Genomic DNA, 14,008 nt, shown 5'->3' on the forward strand with positions numbered 1-14,008 from the left:
TCATAACTAAACTCTCATAAATGTTAGCTACTGTTACCAATATCATGGTCATTATCATCATTTATTCATTCATTTAACAAATACTTATTAAACACCCACTGTATGTCAGCCATTCTCTGAGACTTTGGACATAAAGATGAAAGAGTTTTTGTTTGTTTGTTCGTTTGTTTTTTGGAATAAAGTAGATTCTGAATGTTAATAGACTGATATAGCACTTATGAGACAGTACTAGGAAGAGAGAAAGGATGGGCACTTTCTGGATGACAAACAGAAAATTGTTCCTCCGGTGAAATGGAAGGAATACTAAAATGATGATTGGGAATGGCAGGCTCAGGTGGTGATGGATTAAGGCCGGGAGTCAGGCTGCAAAAAGAAATACCCAAAGGGCAGATCCAATCAATCGGCAGACGTTAGGATGATGGCTGCACGACAAGGCTCGTTCTCTGCTTCGCACGGACACCAAGGGATTAACACAACGTTTTCTAGCATATATAGAGAAAGTTACTGTCCCTGCCCAAATTATCTGAACAAATGTTCTCTCGTGTACATATTAACGCTGTGGTTTTAGAATTATGATTGCAAACTCAAATATTTAAACTGCAGGGCCCGAGCAATTAAAATAAATGAATGAAACAGGCCATGTGTAATTCAGCGTCAGACGGTGACAGGAATTAAGGTAAAGGGGAGAGCGCATACTTTGTGTAAAGGTGGAAGACATTATGCAGCCATTTGAAAATGAGGTACTGTGGTGCCTGGTCTCCCTACAGTTTAAAAGAATTAAAATGTACACTTTTGTATAAAATTCCTGACTTAAGAAAAATACTCACTGCGAGGTCTATACAAAACATAGCAGGGGGCTGAGTCCATCTTGAGGTCTACTCATTTGCAAGCCCTGTTTGACAGCGAGGAGCACAACTTGACCTCACCACTCACACTTGAGCCCTGGGGAGGTACACATGAGGCCAGCCCTGAGTGCTATGTCTCAGGAGATGCGAGGGCGGTCCTGAGCTGCCCCCAGTGGGTTCTCACTACCGATGAAGCGATCGCCAGGGTCAGTGACTCTTGAAGGCTGGATAACAGACTTCTAAAACGTCAACATCTTAATCCTATGACTGTCGCACGGCAAAAGGTAGTTTGCAGATATGACCAGGTTGAGTACTTTAATATGGGAAATTATCCAGGATTTTGTAGGTGGGTCCAATGTCATCAAAAGAGTTCTTTTAAGAGGGAGGTAGGGGGGTCGTAGTCAGAGAGAGAAGGAGATGTGATGATAGATGGGTAGGTCAGAAGAATGTCATTGCTAGAAAGGGGCCGTAAGTCAGGAACACAGATGAGCTCTAGAAATTGGAAAAAGCGGGGACAGTTTCTCCCCTAGAGCCTCCAGAAGGAACTAGCCCTGTGGATAGCTTGACTTTAGCCCAGTGAGACTGCTTTTGGACTTCTCTTCCCCAGGATTATGCGATAACAAATGTGTTGTCCTGCAGGAGGCTACCCATTGTCTTCAATAGCAGAGAAGTGCAAACAAGGATCCTGGAACGGTGGTGAACCTTGAACCCATGGCAAGGGCCTGAGTTATGCACCAATTGTCTAGTCCTGACAATGGGGGCTCAAGCTATTTCCTGATCAAATAGTCTCAGAGTAAATCTTTCTAATATTTACTGACCTTTAAGATAGTCTGTCTGTTACTGCAATTACCTGCCTGACTAAGGGTTTTATGTTTAACCAAAGTTGAATAAACGGCTAGCGAGGCCTGGGCACCGGTGGAAGTCCTTCCCCTTGAGTTGGACTTGCCCGCCTGGCTCCCCAATATTTCCAAATTATCTCTTGTCTCTTCTCTTTCATTTGTGTGCAGCTCCTCTTCCAGATCCTGAACCCTGAACCACGCGGGACGTGGGGGAACACATACACATTGTCCTAAGCCACTGTGTTTCTAGCAATTGGTTGCAGCAGCCACAGAAAATGAATATTGCAACAGAGGACTTCCCAGAGTCGAGCATCCTCTGTCCAGAGAGAAGGTTGTGGGAACGTCAGAGAGGTAACTTTGTCACCAGAGCTGGGCCATGAATTTCAGAGCTTCTTGGCCCTGAGGGAGCCTATCTATGAGAAGGCCCTTGACCTTCCCTACATGAGTAATTCTGTTCCTGTTAGGAGTCCAGGAGGATAGTTGCCAATTGTCCCCAGTCCTGGCCAGTCCATTCCAAAGCCCACAAATGAGAGGCAATGCAGAGCCACATGGTGGAAAGACTACCGTTTTAAAAATCAAGCAAGATAGATGCGTGTGACAACCTCCCTGAGCCTCAATGTCACTATCTGTAAAATGGGAATAATAATACCCCATAGAGTTAGGAGTTTGAGGATGAAAAGCCTCTACCACAGTACCTAGTGAATAGTGGCAGCCCAATCAATGGTGGAAAATATTGTTTTTGTTATCCCTGTGTTGTTTACCCTTTATTCTCTAGATGCAAAAGTGTCACAAGAGTAAGCTTCTGACATATCGTTGGTAAGTTTTCAGCTCAGTGGGTAGAATGACAGTGTCAGAAGCTTTTGTCCTCCCACTGTCTTTGAAGGAATAGAGCACTGTGATCAGGCCTAAAGCTTGTTGAGAGATTTTTGGAAAGTGTGAAGCATGATCCTAGACAGGACATTCAGATGTGAAAGCCACTGGAAAGAGCATGGGTGGAGCCATGAATTGGTGGGGTGGGATCTCAGGGAATCGCCAGGGTGGGCAAGCAGTGTAAACCAGGTTGCTGAAGGCCCAGATATGGCTCCCTCCTGCCAACTCTTCTGGGGGAGGGTTCAGTAAAGGGGCAATGGTCTCTGTCAGCACTTCTGTCTGGGAGAAAGCTACCCCCTCTATTTCTCGCCCTGATTCCAGACAATTCATTTCCTCCCTGTAAGTGCCCAGTGCCCTTCAAGCTGCTGCCCCAGGGCTGGAGCTCAGAGGGAGTGAGTCTGAGGAAGTCCATGTGTGCAGGCTCCTTAAGAGGAACTGCCTGGGATTCCAGCAGCCCTCCATGTCACTCAGCCACAATCCCCATTGGTTTTTACAGCCAGAAGTTATGGGGACTTCTCTTACTGGCACTGGAACCCTGGGCTGGGGCCTGATGTGGGGCTGAGACCCGTCACTCCTTAGGGTGGACCTCTGCAGCCAAGATATCCCTCCTGATTTTTATCTACCACACATGGGTGTGGGACCACCCCATTCTACATCTCGGCCCCTCCTACCATCTTGTGCCTTCTTTTTTTTAAAAAATATTTTTTTATTGATTTCAGAGAGGAAGAGAGAGAGAAATATCAATGACGAAAGAAAGTCATTGATAGGCTGCCTCCTGCATGCCCCCCACGGGACTGAGCTCACAACCTGGGCATGTGCCTTGACCAGGAATCAAACCGTGACTTCCTGGTTCAAAGTTCAAAGCTCAACCACTGAGCCATGCTGGCTGGGCATGCCTTCTTCTTTAAACCTTAGTTGTAGGATTTCTGTTCAGCTAAATTTGACAGCTCTGAATGATGGTTGCTCTGTAGTTTAATTGTAATTTTAATGTATATGTGGGAGGATGCGAGTACCATATTTACCTATACCACCATCTTGACAGGAAGCCAAAAGGTTGTTTTTTTTAAAGAAGAAAAATTCAAACATTTGAACATGAATCAACTAAAAATTTGTATGACAAAAGACACCATAAAAAAGAGAAATGAAAGCTTAAAAAAAGAATATATATAACCCATATGGTGGGCAACAGGATTATTTCCCAATAAACAAAGAAGTTCTACAAATTGTTATGAAAAAGATAATCAACCTGACATACAAGATGAGAATAAGCAATTTGCATGAGAGACAATCCAACCACCAATACACATTGAAGATGCTCAGTCTTTTCCATAGTCACAGAAATGCAAATGGAAGCAATTGTGAGATACAATTTTCACTCTCCTGGTCAACAAAAATGAAAGAGAACCACCACTAACTGCTACTAACTTTAAATCAGTCAGGCACCTTTATCATTAAATGGGAGGGTGGACTGTCCAAAAACAATAACTTGGTAATATACTAATGAAAATACTCTAGAGATAAATAATCTGTTTTGAAAATCTCTTATTCATATATATAAAATATATAAGTATCTTCATAGTTTAGCAAAAATATAAATTCATTTCTTACACATGAATTTCTAAATAATAAAATTGTAAATACATATGTTCCTCTTTTTTCAAGAATGTGTATTGCAGCAAAGATGTTCATTGCAGCAATTCTGCTGTGGCAAATATAAAACACATACACAAAGAAATGAAAACTGCAAACAATATGAATGTACACTGAATCTGAGGACTAGTTTAAGAAAGTGTTTGACATATACAAACTTGAAAATTATGCAGCCTTTTAGAAGAAATAAGTCAAATGTATATCTAAAGACATATGTGGTATACCTATGGCCTATTATTATTAAAAAAGCAACTTGCAAGGTAAGTATGGCTTAATTTTTAAAGCAACAATAAAAAATCGTACATGTATTTAGAATAGAGAAATGTGTAAGAAAAATTAAAAAGTTTCATATCCCTAGAGAATTATAAAGGTAAGCTTCGCCCTAGCCAGTTTGGCTCGGTGGATAGAGCGTCAGCCTGCGGACTGAAGGGTCCCAGGTTCGATTCCGGTCAAGGGCACAAGCTAGGGTTGCAGGCTCGATCCCCAGTCAGGGGCATACAGGAGGCAGCCAATCAATGAATCTCTCTCATCATTGATGTTTCTATCTCTCTCTCCCTCTTCCTTCCTCTCTGAAATTAATAAAAAATATATATATTAAAAAAACAGGTAAGCTTCAATTGCCTATAGAGTATGTATTTATGGGATCCTTATTATTTGATCTTCCCTAATAATTTGGAAATAAACTATTAATAAATTTTAGGTTATCAATAGATTATTCTTCATTTGGATTAATAATACCTTTAAAAAATAAAAGTTTGCTTTTAACAGTAGCTACATGTTAAGATGCAGCAAATGTTAAGATCCTAAAGGCAATCAAAAATTATTTGACTTGAGAAAACTTTAGGTGAAAAGAAAGAGCTGCAGCTGGGAGCAGGAGACAAGAGGGGAACACAGAGCAGGTGCTATAGCACATTTTGCCTGAAGGAAACGATGGTTAGTATTTCCGTAGATAAGAGCAGCAGTGGGTGTGGCCCATTGCTACATGAAGAGCTACCAGTAGGTAAGGTGTGTGCTGGCTGTGAGATCCAAATTCAAAGATAAAACTAGTCTACGGCCAGAGTGAGGGCACTGAGTCATTTTAGTGACCTGGAAAAGTTACTCTGGTACCCAAATTCTTGTCTCCAAAGTCTATTAAACATCATTTATAATTTCAATTTTAAGTCTAGATTCCTCCTATGTGTAAGCATCTTGACTGCCTGGGTTTTCCTGAGCCTCATCAGCAGGGTCCTGCAGGTGAGGTTGCCCTGGTGGAGATGAGAATTTTCCCAATGTTTTGTCATTCCCTACAGTGTTATGCCATGTCATTGCAGACATCAACAGGTCAGCATTTCATGGAAGGAGTCTTTGGTTTGGGGAGGCACGACTCTGAATTTATCTCGTAAGTTCATTGGAAATTCTTTCCAATATTCTACTTACTACATAGTTACTAACAGCTACTTCTTTGGAATGTCTCATTGTATAACCCTCTCCCCCTACACTATCGACATCTGTCTATGCATTCGTAAATTTGATTCCACTGTCCCCTCCCTCCAATTTTTATTTGCTCACACACCATTCCTTTGAGCCATTATGGCCTGGCCTATCCCAGGGATGGCATCTTCAAGGCATGGAATCCAGGAGCCACGGAGCCCCGGCTGTTACATTCAGAGCATGTGGGGCTGCCGCACCAATTGTATTTTCAATTCACTGCTGCCTTCCTCTGCGATCACATTGTTCCCAGACCTCATTCTGTGACTGACATTATGGCCATCACCCTATAAGGTAAAGTAAAGCAGTCAGGACAAGCCCTATGGAGGCCAAAACTGGCCCCAAATTCCTGGCAAGCTGGTTTTCTTGAGATAAAACTCTTGCTCTCAGTTGTCATGGTGCCTGATAATAGACTATTTACAGTCTTTTGGGAATTATTTTCCAAATACTAACTAGTTCTAGTAAGAGATTTTACTTTCAGGTAACAAAAGAAATCTAATCAACTTTCAATTCTGGTTTTTATATTCTGAGTTGGTAGTTGGCAATTTTTTTTTCCTGCTCCAGGACATCTGAGAGATGGCACAAACTACAGTGGGAACTTGTATTTTTAATTAAAGCTACCCTCTTTCCCACCTGTGCACCCCAAGTCCACTCTAAGGGAGTCAACAGACTCTTGGGCTGGTGATCAGGCAAGTGCAGTTTGTAAAATGATGTCAAGAACCATGTAATTAGCAATGAAATATAAGCAGGGCTTTAGTCAGGACCACCCCATGTGGCTATATGGGCTCTGGGCGATGCTGTTGGCTTAAACCTTCTAGATTTGTACAATGCAAGAAGCCCATTACAATACTGGGATTTTACCCCAAGATCAGAGTAGATCAGCAACAAAATTGACATTATCATCATCCACCACCAACATGATTTTGACAGCTGACATTATGACAATGTGCTATGCTTTATAGTACAAATTCACATATTCTAGAAAGAATGAAAAGCAGCAGATGGTCAGGTATTACAATTACCACTATAATGAAGAAACAAAGACTCAGAATGTTCGTTGACTTGTCCAAGTTCTCAAAAAGCTAGTGGCAGAACACATGCTAGTGGCATGTGAACCTAGGATGTCTCCTAAAACCATTCTTGCCCCGACCACATGGCTCAGTTGGTTGGAGCATCATCCCTTACACCAAAAAGGTTGTGGATTCAATTCCAGGTTAGGTCACATACTTAGGTTGTGGATTTGGTCCCTGGTTGGGGCACATATCAATGTTTCTTTCTCACATCAATGTTTCTCTCCCTCTCTCTCCCTCCCTTTTCTCTCTCTCTCTCTCAAATCAATTAAAATAAAAAATAAATTAAAATAAAATAAAACCATTCTGTTCTCACTGTGTTAAACTGCTCACAAGGGATTATCCCCTGACATTGGGATTGGCTGAGGTTGGGGCCTACTGAGCAGTGAGCCAAACAGATCATTATAACACACTGTAATTCTTTCATATGAACTATATTTTACTTCTTCAAACCTGATGGGTAAACAAATTCTTCCAGTAAGGGGATTTCCTGCTGTGTAACATTCAAACTCAACTTGTCCATACTGTTTGCTACTTTGTTATATGACTATTTGTTTAGGACATATTAGAGAAAAGATGTGTGATAGCTTATAAAAATCACATAGAAAACAAAATAAAATTGAATGTAAAGTATGGAATGGAGGAAATTGAATTAAAAGGAAAAACAAGTGAAGAAAAGAAAACATCCAGCCAAGAGTCAAGGCAGTTCACAAAATAAATAAAGCATTCAATAAAGTTCTCTACATTTGCTAGAGGTAGACCACAAATTTAGCTCTCAGCTTTTTAGCAGTCAAGAGTAAAACGGAAACATGATTCACAGCACTGAAAAGATAAAATTATAAGCCGACCAGAGGCTCAGGAGAAATACAAGTATTCTTGGTAGTAAGTCCAGAAAGATGTATTTTCCCTTGTTCCATATAATAATAATAATAATAATAGCCTCCAATTTTTACAAAGATCTTACTATGTGTCAGGCATGATACTAAGCTCCTTGAATGCTTTATCTCATTCCATTCCAGAAACAATTCTATAGGATGGATATTATCGGTATCACTTTTTCACAAATGAGGAAACTGAGATACAGAGATGTTAAGTAAATCACTGCAGGAACACGATTAGTACGTATGTGATTTGGGATTCCAACACAGTTCTGCTGATTCCAAAATTATTCTTTTATCACATGGTTTCTATGCAGAAGCTCTATCTTGATTCAGTCCCTACGTATCCGGGATTATCAAACAGAATCCCTCAATATCCAATATCATGTCGTCTCCGCCACTTTTTCCCTGCCTTGTAACTCTGTTTTCTTCATTGCACTTAACCACCATCTGAAATTATGTCCAGTTGTTTGCTCAATTTTGTTCTTCTTCTATTAAAATGTAAATTATATGGCTGAAATAACTTTGTTTATCTTCCCGCTCTTGTATCCCCAGAGTCTACTTTATTGAGGAGGCACTCAATACTATTTTTGAATGAATGAGTATTTTAAGAAGCAAGGATTAGGTGTCCATTTAAAAAATGTTTGCATGTCTAATAATCCAGCTGCTCCTACTTATTCTTGGTGAGGCAGGATAGTAAGAAGCTACAAAAATTCCTTGGCAAATGGAATGAGGAAACAGACAGATAAATGGTTGAGCAATTTGCAGACAGATAATGAAGCACAAGGTCTTACTTCCCTAACCAGGACACGTAGGAACAAATATTTTACACATTCCAGTCCATGCTGGAGCAGACCTGCCTTGGTATTGGTCCCTGTTCGGTGACATTCTTGGAAGGTAAAACTAACCAGAGAATGACCCTTATCCCTCTATTAACTCCTTTTGATTCATCAGCATATCAAAATACACATCTGGAGAGCTGATGAATATTCATATTGACATCCTCTCCTAAGACCTCACCTGAAAGTCCCGCCTTTAGAAAACATATAAAAGCCCTTAAGATGAAAGACCCAGTGCTCTATCTCTCTGGCACACACCTGCGTCTCTCCCCACCCTTCTTTCCACAGGTGTGCATCTTTGCTTTCTTTCTCCTAAGCTCTAAGTCTAAGGGTTCCCAGGAGACTTGCAACTAGGGGAGCAGTAGGCAGCAAAAGCTCCTCCCAGGCTAATCCCCTGAACCTGTCTCCAAGGGTCCCCCTTTTGCCTCTGTAACTTATTTTTTGAATCCACACAACCCAGCTGGCTCACTTCTCTGCCTCCGTGTCTTTCTTTCTAAAGGGCCAATGAAGCCTAGCCTAGGCTTGACTCTTCCTCATGTTTCAAAGGGCCAAAGCAGGATTCACTCCTGTTGCTATGTTCTTGCCTTTTCTATCTTAAGTTCTTCCTTTGTTTCACTGTCACCAGCTTCAATAAACGTACTCTCAAAATCACCATTTCATGTTGTGAAATCAAGAACCCACACATTCCAGACTGTGCCAGGGCAGACCTGCCTTGGATCTGGTGACATTGGTTTCTCATAGACATTACTTATTATTCTTCTCCATGACTCATGTATGTTAGTTATTCACCAAAAATATACTGTTTTCTATAACTTGGTTATTTTTCATAATCGACCATGGCATAGACTTGATTTAGTACATTTGATCTTGTGATTTTAAAAATTATACTTCTGTGTCTAATATATAAACAAAGTAAATAAAATACAAAACTTTATGTGTACAGATTCCATATTTTTGTTAAAAAAAAGTCTACACCCACATATTTAAAAGGTTATATAGATACATATATTAAGATGACATTATTCTCTAACACTTAAGAATTATTTTTATTTCCTCCTTTCCCTTTTCTATTTTGCTAACTATTCTGAAATTCTATGAAAGTATTGCTTTTGGACTCAGAACAAAAATATTACTAAAACACTTTACATAAAGACAGTCAATGTCCAATTAGTGTGATAATAAATTAAATCAGTTCTCTTAAGATTTGAGTCACTTTAGCGTTGAGTACAAGTGATCCAAAACAAGCAGAGGTGCGGAGTGGTCCAGTATTGAAACTTCATATAGACATTGCCTAAACTTGACCTCTAACATTTCAAGCATTTGTTTGAGCATCTTCCTTGCTGCTTTAGTAGCTAGGAATGGAGAAAAGCAACAGATGGTGACAGTATGACTGTCAGGATGCCAAGCTCAAAAATGGAATTGCTACTTCAAGACTATTTTCCAGGGATACAGTAATATCTCAAAAATGTAAGCACAAAGCTTACCAAAATGCAAATGTTTGGGGATTTTTTACAAAGGTGATTATATAAGATCTTATAGTTTAACATAAAGCATTTAGGGTAAGTTAAGATAAAAGCAAAAATTTAATCAAATTTCCAAAGTTGAGTACAGATTTTTTCCCCTAGACTTTCTTAAAATTAAAATAGAATTTGACAGAATAATTCATTTTTATTATTATTTATAATAAAGATCCATGGCCATCATGGATCTTTTACCTTTTACCCTCTGGCCCCAAACATTAACATCTAACTATCAATGACTATATTTTCAGAGAATAACAGTCAACATTACCTTTAGCTTAAATAAAGTGTAATTCATAAAGTTAAAGTTTCTGTTGAAAAAATGTATAATAATACCTTCCCAAAGCAAACTAAATGACTTATGGTAAATTTTAAAGTGTTTGAGATTTGAAGTCAGACAAATTAGGATTTTAATTCTGCCTGTTGCACTTACTACTAACAGCGTAACCTGGAGGAAGTACCTGATCTGGGGCCTTGATTTTCTGGTCTGTAAATTGGCAACAATCATGAGTTTCTTTCGAGTTTAAAGGTTTTAAGTTCAAGCTTTACTGACCTAGTTCCTTCCACCATTACTATATGATGAGATTTCTGTAATATAGTTTCTGCACACAATTACCTTTCCTGAAGTTCACAGGTAGAAGTACATAACAAAGAATGGCACAAGCCAATAATTCCCCAATTTTGCTTTGAAGATTATGGTACCCAAACTCTAAGATAGTCCCCAGTGATCCCTGCCTTCTAGTATTCATTCCCTCTGCAGGCCCCGTTCCATAAATGTGGGCTAGAGCTAGCAACATCTCTAATGAATAGAATAAAGTGTAAATGATGGTGTGTGACTTGGAGACCAGGTCATACAAGGCAGTGTGGTTGGTATGTCTCTCTCCCCCTTCACATGCTCTGGGGGAGCGGTGTTGTGAGCAGCCTATGGAGATATCCAGTTGCTGCGGAACTGAAGCTTCCAGCCCATAGCCCTGCGAGTGAGCTTGGAAGTGAATCCTTCATTCAGCTCAGCCAAGCATTCAGAGACTCAGCCCTGGCTGACAGCTTGACTTCAGTATCCTCTCAGGCAGAACCATACAACTAATCTGCTCCCAGATTCCTGACCTTCAGCACTGTGTGACATCATAAACATTGCTTGTGTTAAGCTGCTAAATGTTGGGGTGATATGTTATGTAACAATAGATAACTAATACACAGACCAAATCCCAAATCCAAAGTTGGTAGTGTCTACATACAAAATGCCATTTTCAAGGAAGTCAGAAAAGAAGTTTTTATACTATTACTACATTTACTTGAAAATCAAAGAAAAGAATTTGTTTTAACAAATGGACTACCATATCAAGATATGGCAGAGATATTTCTCTCAGACTTTTTGTGTGTGTGTGTTAATCCTCACCCAAAGATGTTTTTCCCATTAATTTTTAGAGATAGTGGAAGGGAGGAATGGAGGAGGGAGAGAGAGAGAAAAAAAGAGAGAGTGAGAGAGAGAGAGAAAAACATTGGTGTGAAACACATTGATTATCTTCCTCCTGAACATGCCCTGATTGGGACCAGAGATCAAACCTGCAAGCCAGGTATGTGCCCTTGATGGGGAGTTGAATCCATGACCCTTCAGTGCATGGTCCAATGCTCTAACCAGTGAGCCCACTGGCCAGGGCACTCTCAAACTTTTATACTCGTTCCTTCTAGGAACTTGGGACAAGTGTCCCAGACTATATTGAAAGACAACTGAGTCATACCCAACATTACAGGAAACTGTCTTACATACATTTAGGATTTTGGATTTAGTATTTATTATTTGACTCCAAATACATTTGACACATAATAATTCAAAATTTCCCAAGGCCTACATTTGAATCACACTTTCTGTGAGTTATGAGCCTGCTGCTTTGCAGCTCAACACAGACTTCTTATTCTCCATCATATAAGCAGTCACCATAACGAAGTATACAAGCTACAGTATTTTTCACAAATTGGAGATGTTCTAGCAACATAATATCCTGGGTCCAACAGATTGCACGAATTTATGGCCTTTCTCATTGGCAAATAGTCTAGTCACAGGACATAACCCAGGCACCTTACTTTTCTTCTATGTCAGAATGAATTTGCCACCTATTGCCACTATTGGGAGAATTTATAGTATGACTTGTCACTCATTTTGTACAAGAATCAAATTCCTGAGGCTAAGTTGTAAGTCCTCACATCCTCATTTTCTTATTTTCTTTCTTTCTTTCTTTCTTTCTTTCTTTCTTTCTTTCTTTCTTTCTTTCTTTCTTTCTCTTTCTTTCCTTCTCTCTCTCTCTCTGTCTCTCTCTTCTCTTTCTTTCTTTTTCCTTCCTTCCTTCCTTCCTTCCTTCCTTCCTTCTGTACACCTTCCTTCCTTCCTCCATTCCCTTCCCTCCTTTTCCCATTCCATTCCCTTTTCTTCCTCCTCCTCTTCCTCTTATCCCTTCTCTTTCTCCTTCCTTTTCTTTATTCCTTTCCTCAATTCCATCCTGAGGAGCAAACCATTTATATTCTACCCTTTATTAAAATGTCAAAGTCTTCCTAATCCCAGTTTTCTCAGATTTCCCCCCAGAATGTAATAGTCTTCATTTAGCAATCTATGCTGAACTTGCTGAACTGGAAAGACCTATAGCTGCTTCCACTCTACTGTTTTCACTGACATTCCTGGGTTCCCTCCTTCCAGATGTTGTGCCTTGTGTCCTGATGAATATCTTGGGGATCCAGGGATAAGAGCAATGGAATTTCCAGCACACATTTGGTTAAATCCATTGTTGTTGTTTTGATTTCTATGGTAGCACTGACCTTAAAGACATTCACATTCCCTCTATATTGAATTTGTACAAAAAAATCCCATGAATAGTTTCTTAATTAAGCTTCTGGAACATAATTAGCATTCTCTAGGATAAACATTTTAATTGTGTTGTCCTCTCTTTGGAGTAAACAACCTATGTATTTTATTTATTATAAAACAAAGAAGAAAAAATTTCATTTGTGGACAAATGCTCTTATGAAATGCTTCGAGAAAGCAATTAGGAATCAGGAAAGGAAGAGGGACACATGCATCTTTCCTTCCTGGTTATATAACTCATTCTAAACGCATTGTCTTAGTGATGTCAGAAGTGAGTGAGAGAAAGAAATATAGGAGGAGGAAAAAAGTGATCTCTCCCTCCGAGCTAGGAAGACTTAGAAATCACATACACTTTTTGGAGGTAGGAAATGGCTTTTCACTCTACCTAGGAAAAAAACACACCAATAATTTACCTAATTCCGAAAATGATACCTATTAACACTGCTCATTTGGAATAAAATGAATCCAATAAATAATTCTTTGGTACCACTGCAATATTCCTCAAGCAAAATAGCCTGTGTGTGTGTGTGTGTGTGTGTGTGCGCGCGTGTCTATCTAATAATGAACAAACATGGTAATTAACCGTACCTCCGACACGCTTCCCATTGGCTAATCAGGGTGATATGCAAATTAACTGCCAACCAAGATGGCAGCCGGCAGCCAGGCAGCTGAAGTGAACAGGAGGCTTGCTTGCTCCAGTGATGGAGGAAGCCAAGGTTCCCCGCCTGCCTTGCCGGCCTCTGAGCTGCAGATTAAGAAACACTGTTGCAATTATAGAAGCTAAACAAAACCCAGAAACCTGCTTTCAGCTGTCAGAGCTGAAGTGAGCAGGACCGAAAGAATGTTGCAATTATAGAACCCAAACAAACCCTAGATTCCTGCTTTCAGCAGCCGAGGCCTCAAGCTGGAGCCGAGCCTCAGAGCTAAAACTGACTCTCAGCTCCAGTCACAGCCATAGAAGGTAAATAAATCCCAGAATAAAAAAAAAGAAAAAACAGAGAGGTTGGGAGCTTCAGTCCCCTGCCAACCTGATAACGGCCCTCAGCCCCTCACCCAGGCTGGCCAGGCACCCCAGTGGGGACTCCCACCCTGAAGGCGGTGCGACCAGCTGCAAACAGCCATCATCCCCTCATCCAGGCTGGCCAGGCACCCCAGTGAGGACCCCCACCCTGAAGG

The 14,008-nt window shown here is 40.3% G+C and overlaps 1 protein-coding gene across 5 annotated transcripts in view; it reads right to left on the reverse strand.

Moving 5' to 3' along the window:
- Positions 1-14,008, reverse strand: part of LOC106727497 (receptor-type tyrosine-protein phosphatase R-like) — a 54,195-nt gene that overhangs the window by 32,629 nt on the left and 7,558 nt on the right. The window contains exon 3 of one of the 5 annotated variants that reach the window (XR_001363715.1): positions 3,791-3,875. The exons of 2 other annotated variants lie outside the window; for them this stretch is intronic. Coding sequence is in view for 2 of the 3 variants with exons in the window: in XM_014546213.1 (XP_014401699.1) it covers positions 5,848-5,958 (111 nt within the window). In the remaining variant the exon portion in view is untranslated. Of the gene's footprint in view, positions 1-3,790; positions 3,935-5,832; positions 5,959-14,008 lie in introns of those variants that run through there. 2 more of the 5 variants (XM_014546214.1, XM_014546213.1) reach the window with 2 other exon arrangements.

Source organism: Myotis brandtii, unplaced genomic scaffold (genome assembly GCF_000412655.1).
Source record: "Myotis brandtii unplaced genomic scaffold, ASM41265v1 scaffold4352, whole genome shotgun sequence".
Taxonomy (NCBI): Eukaryota; Metazoa; Chordata; class Mammalia; order Chiroptera; family Vespertilionidae; genus Myotis; species Myotis brandtii.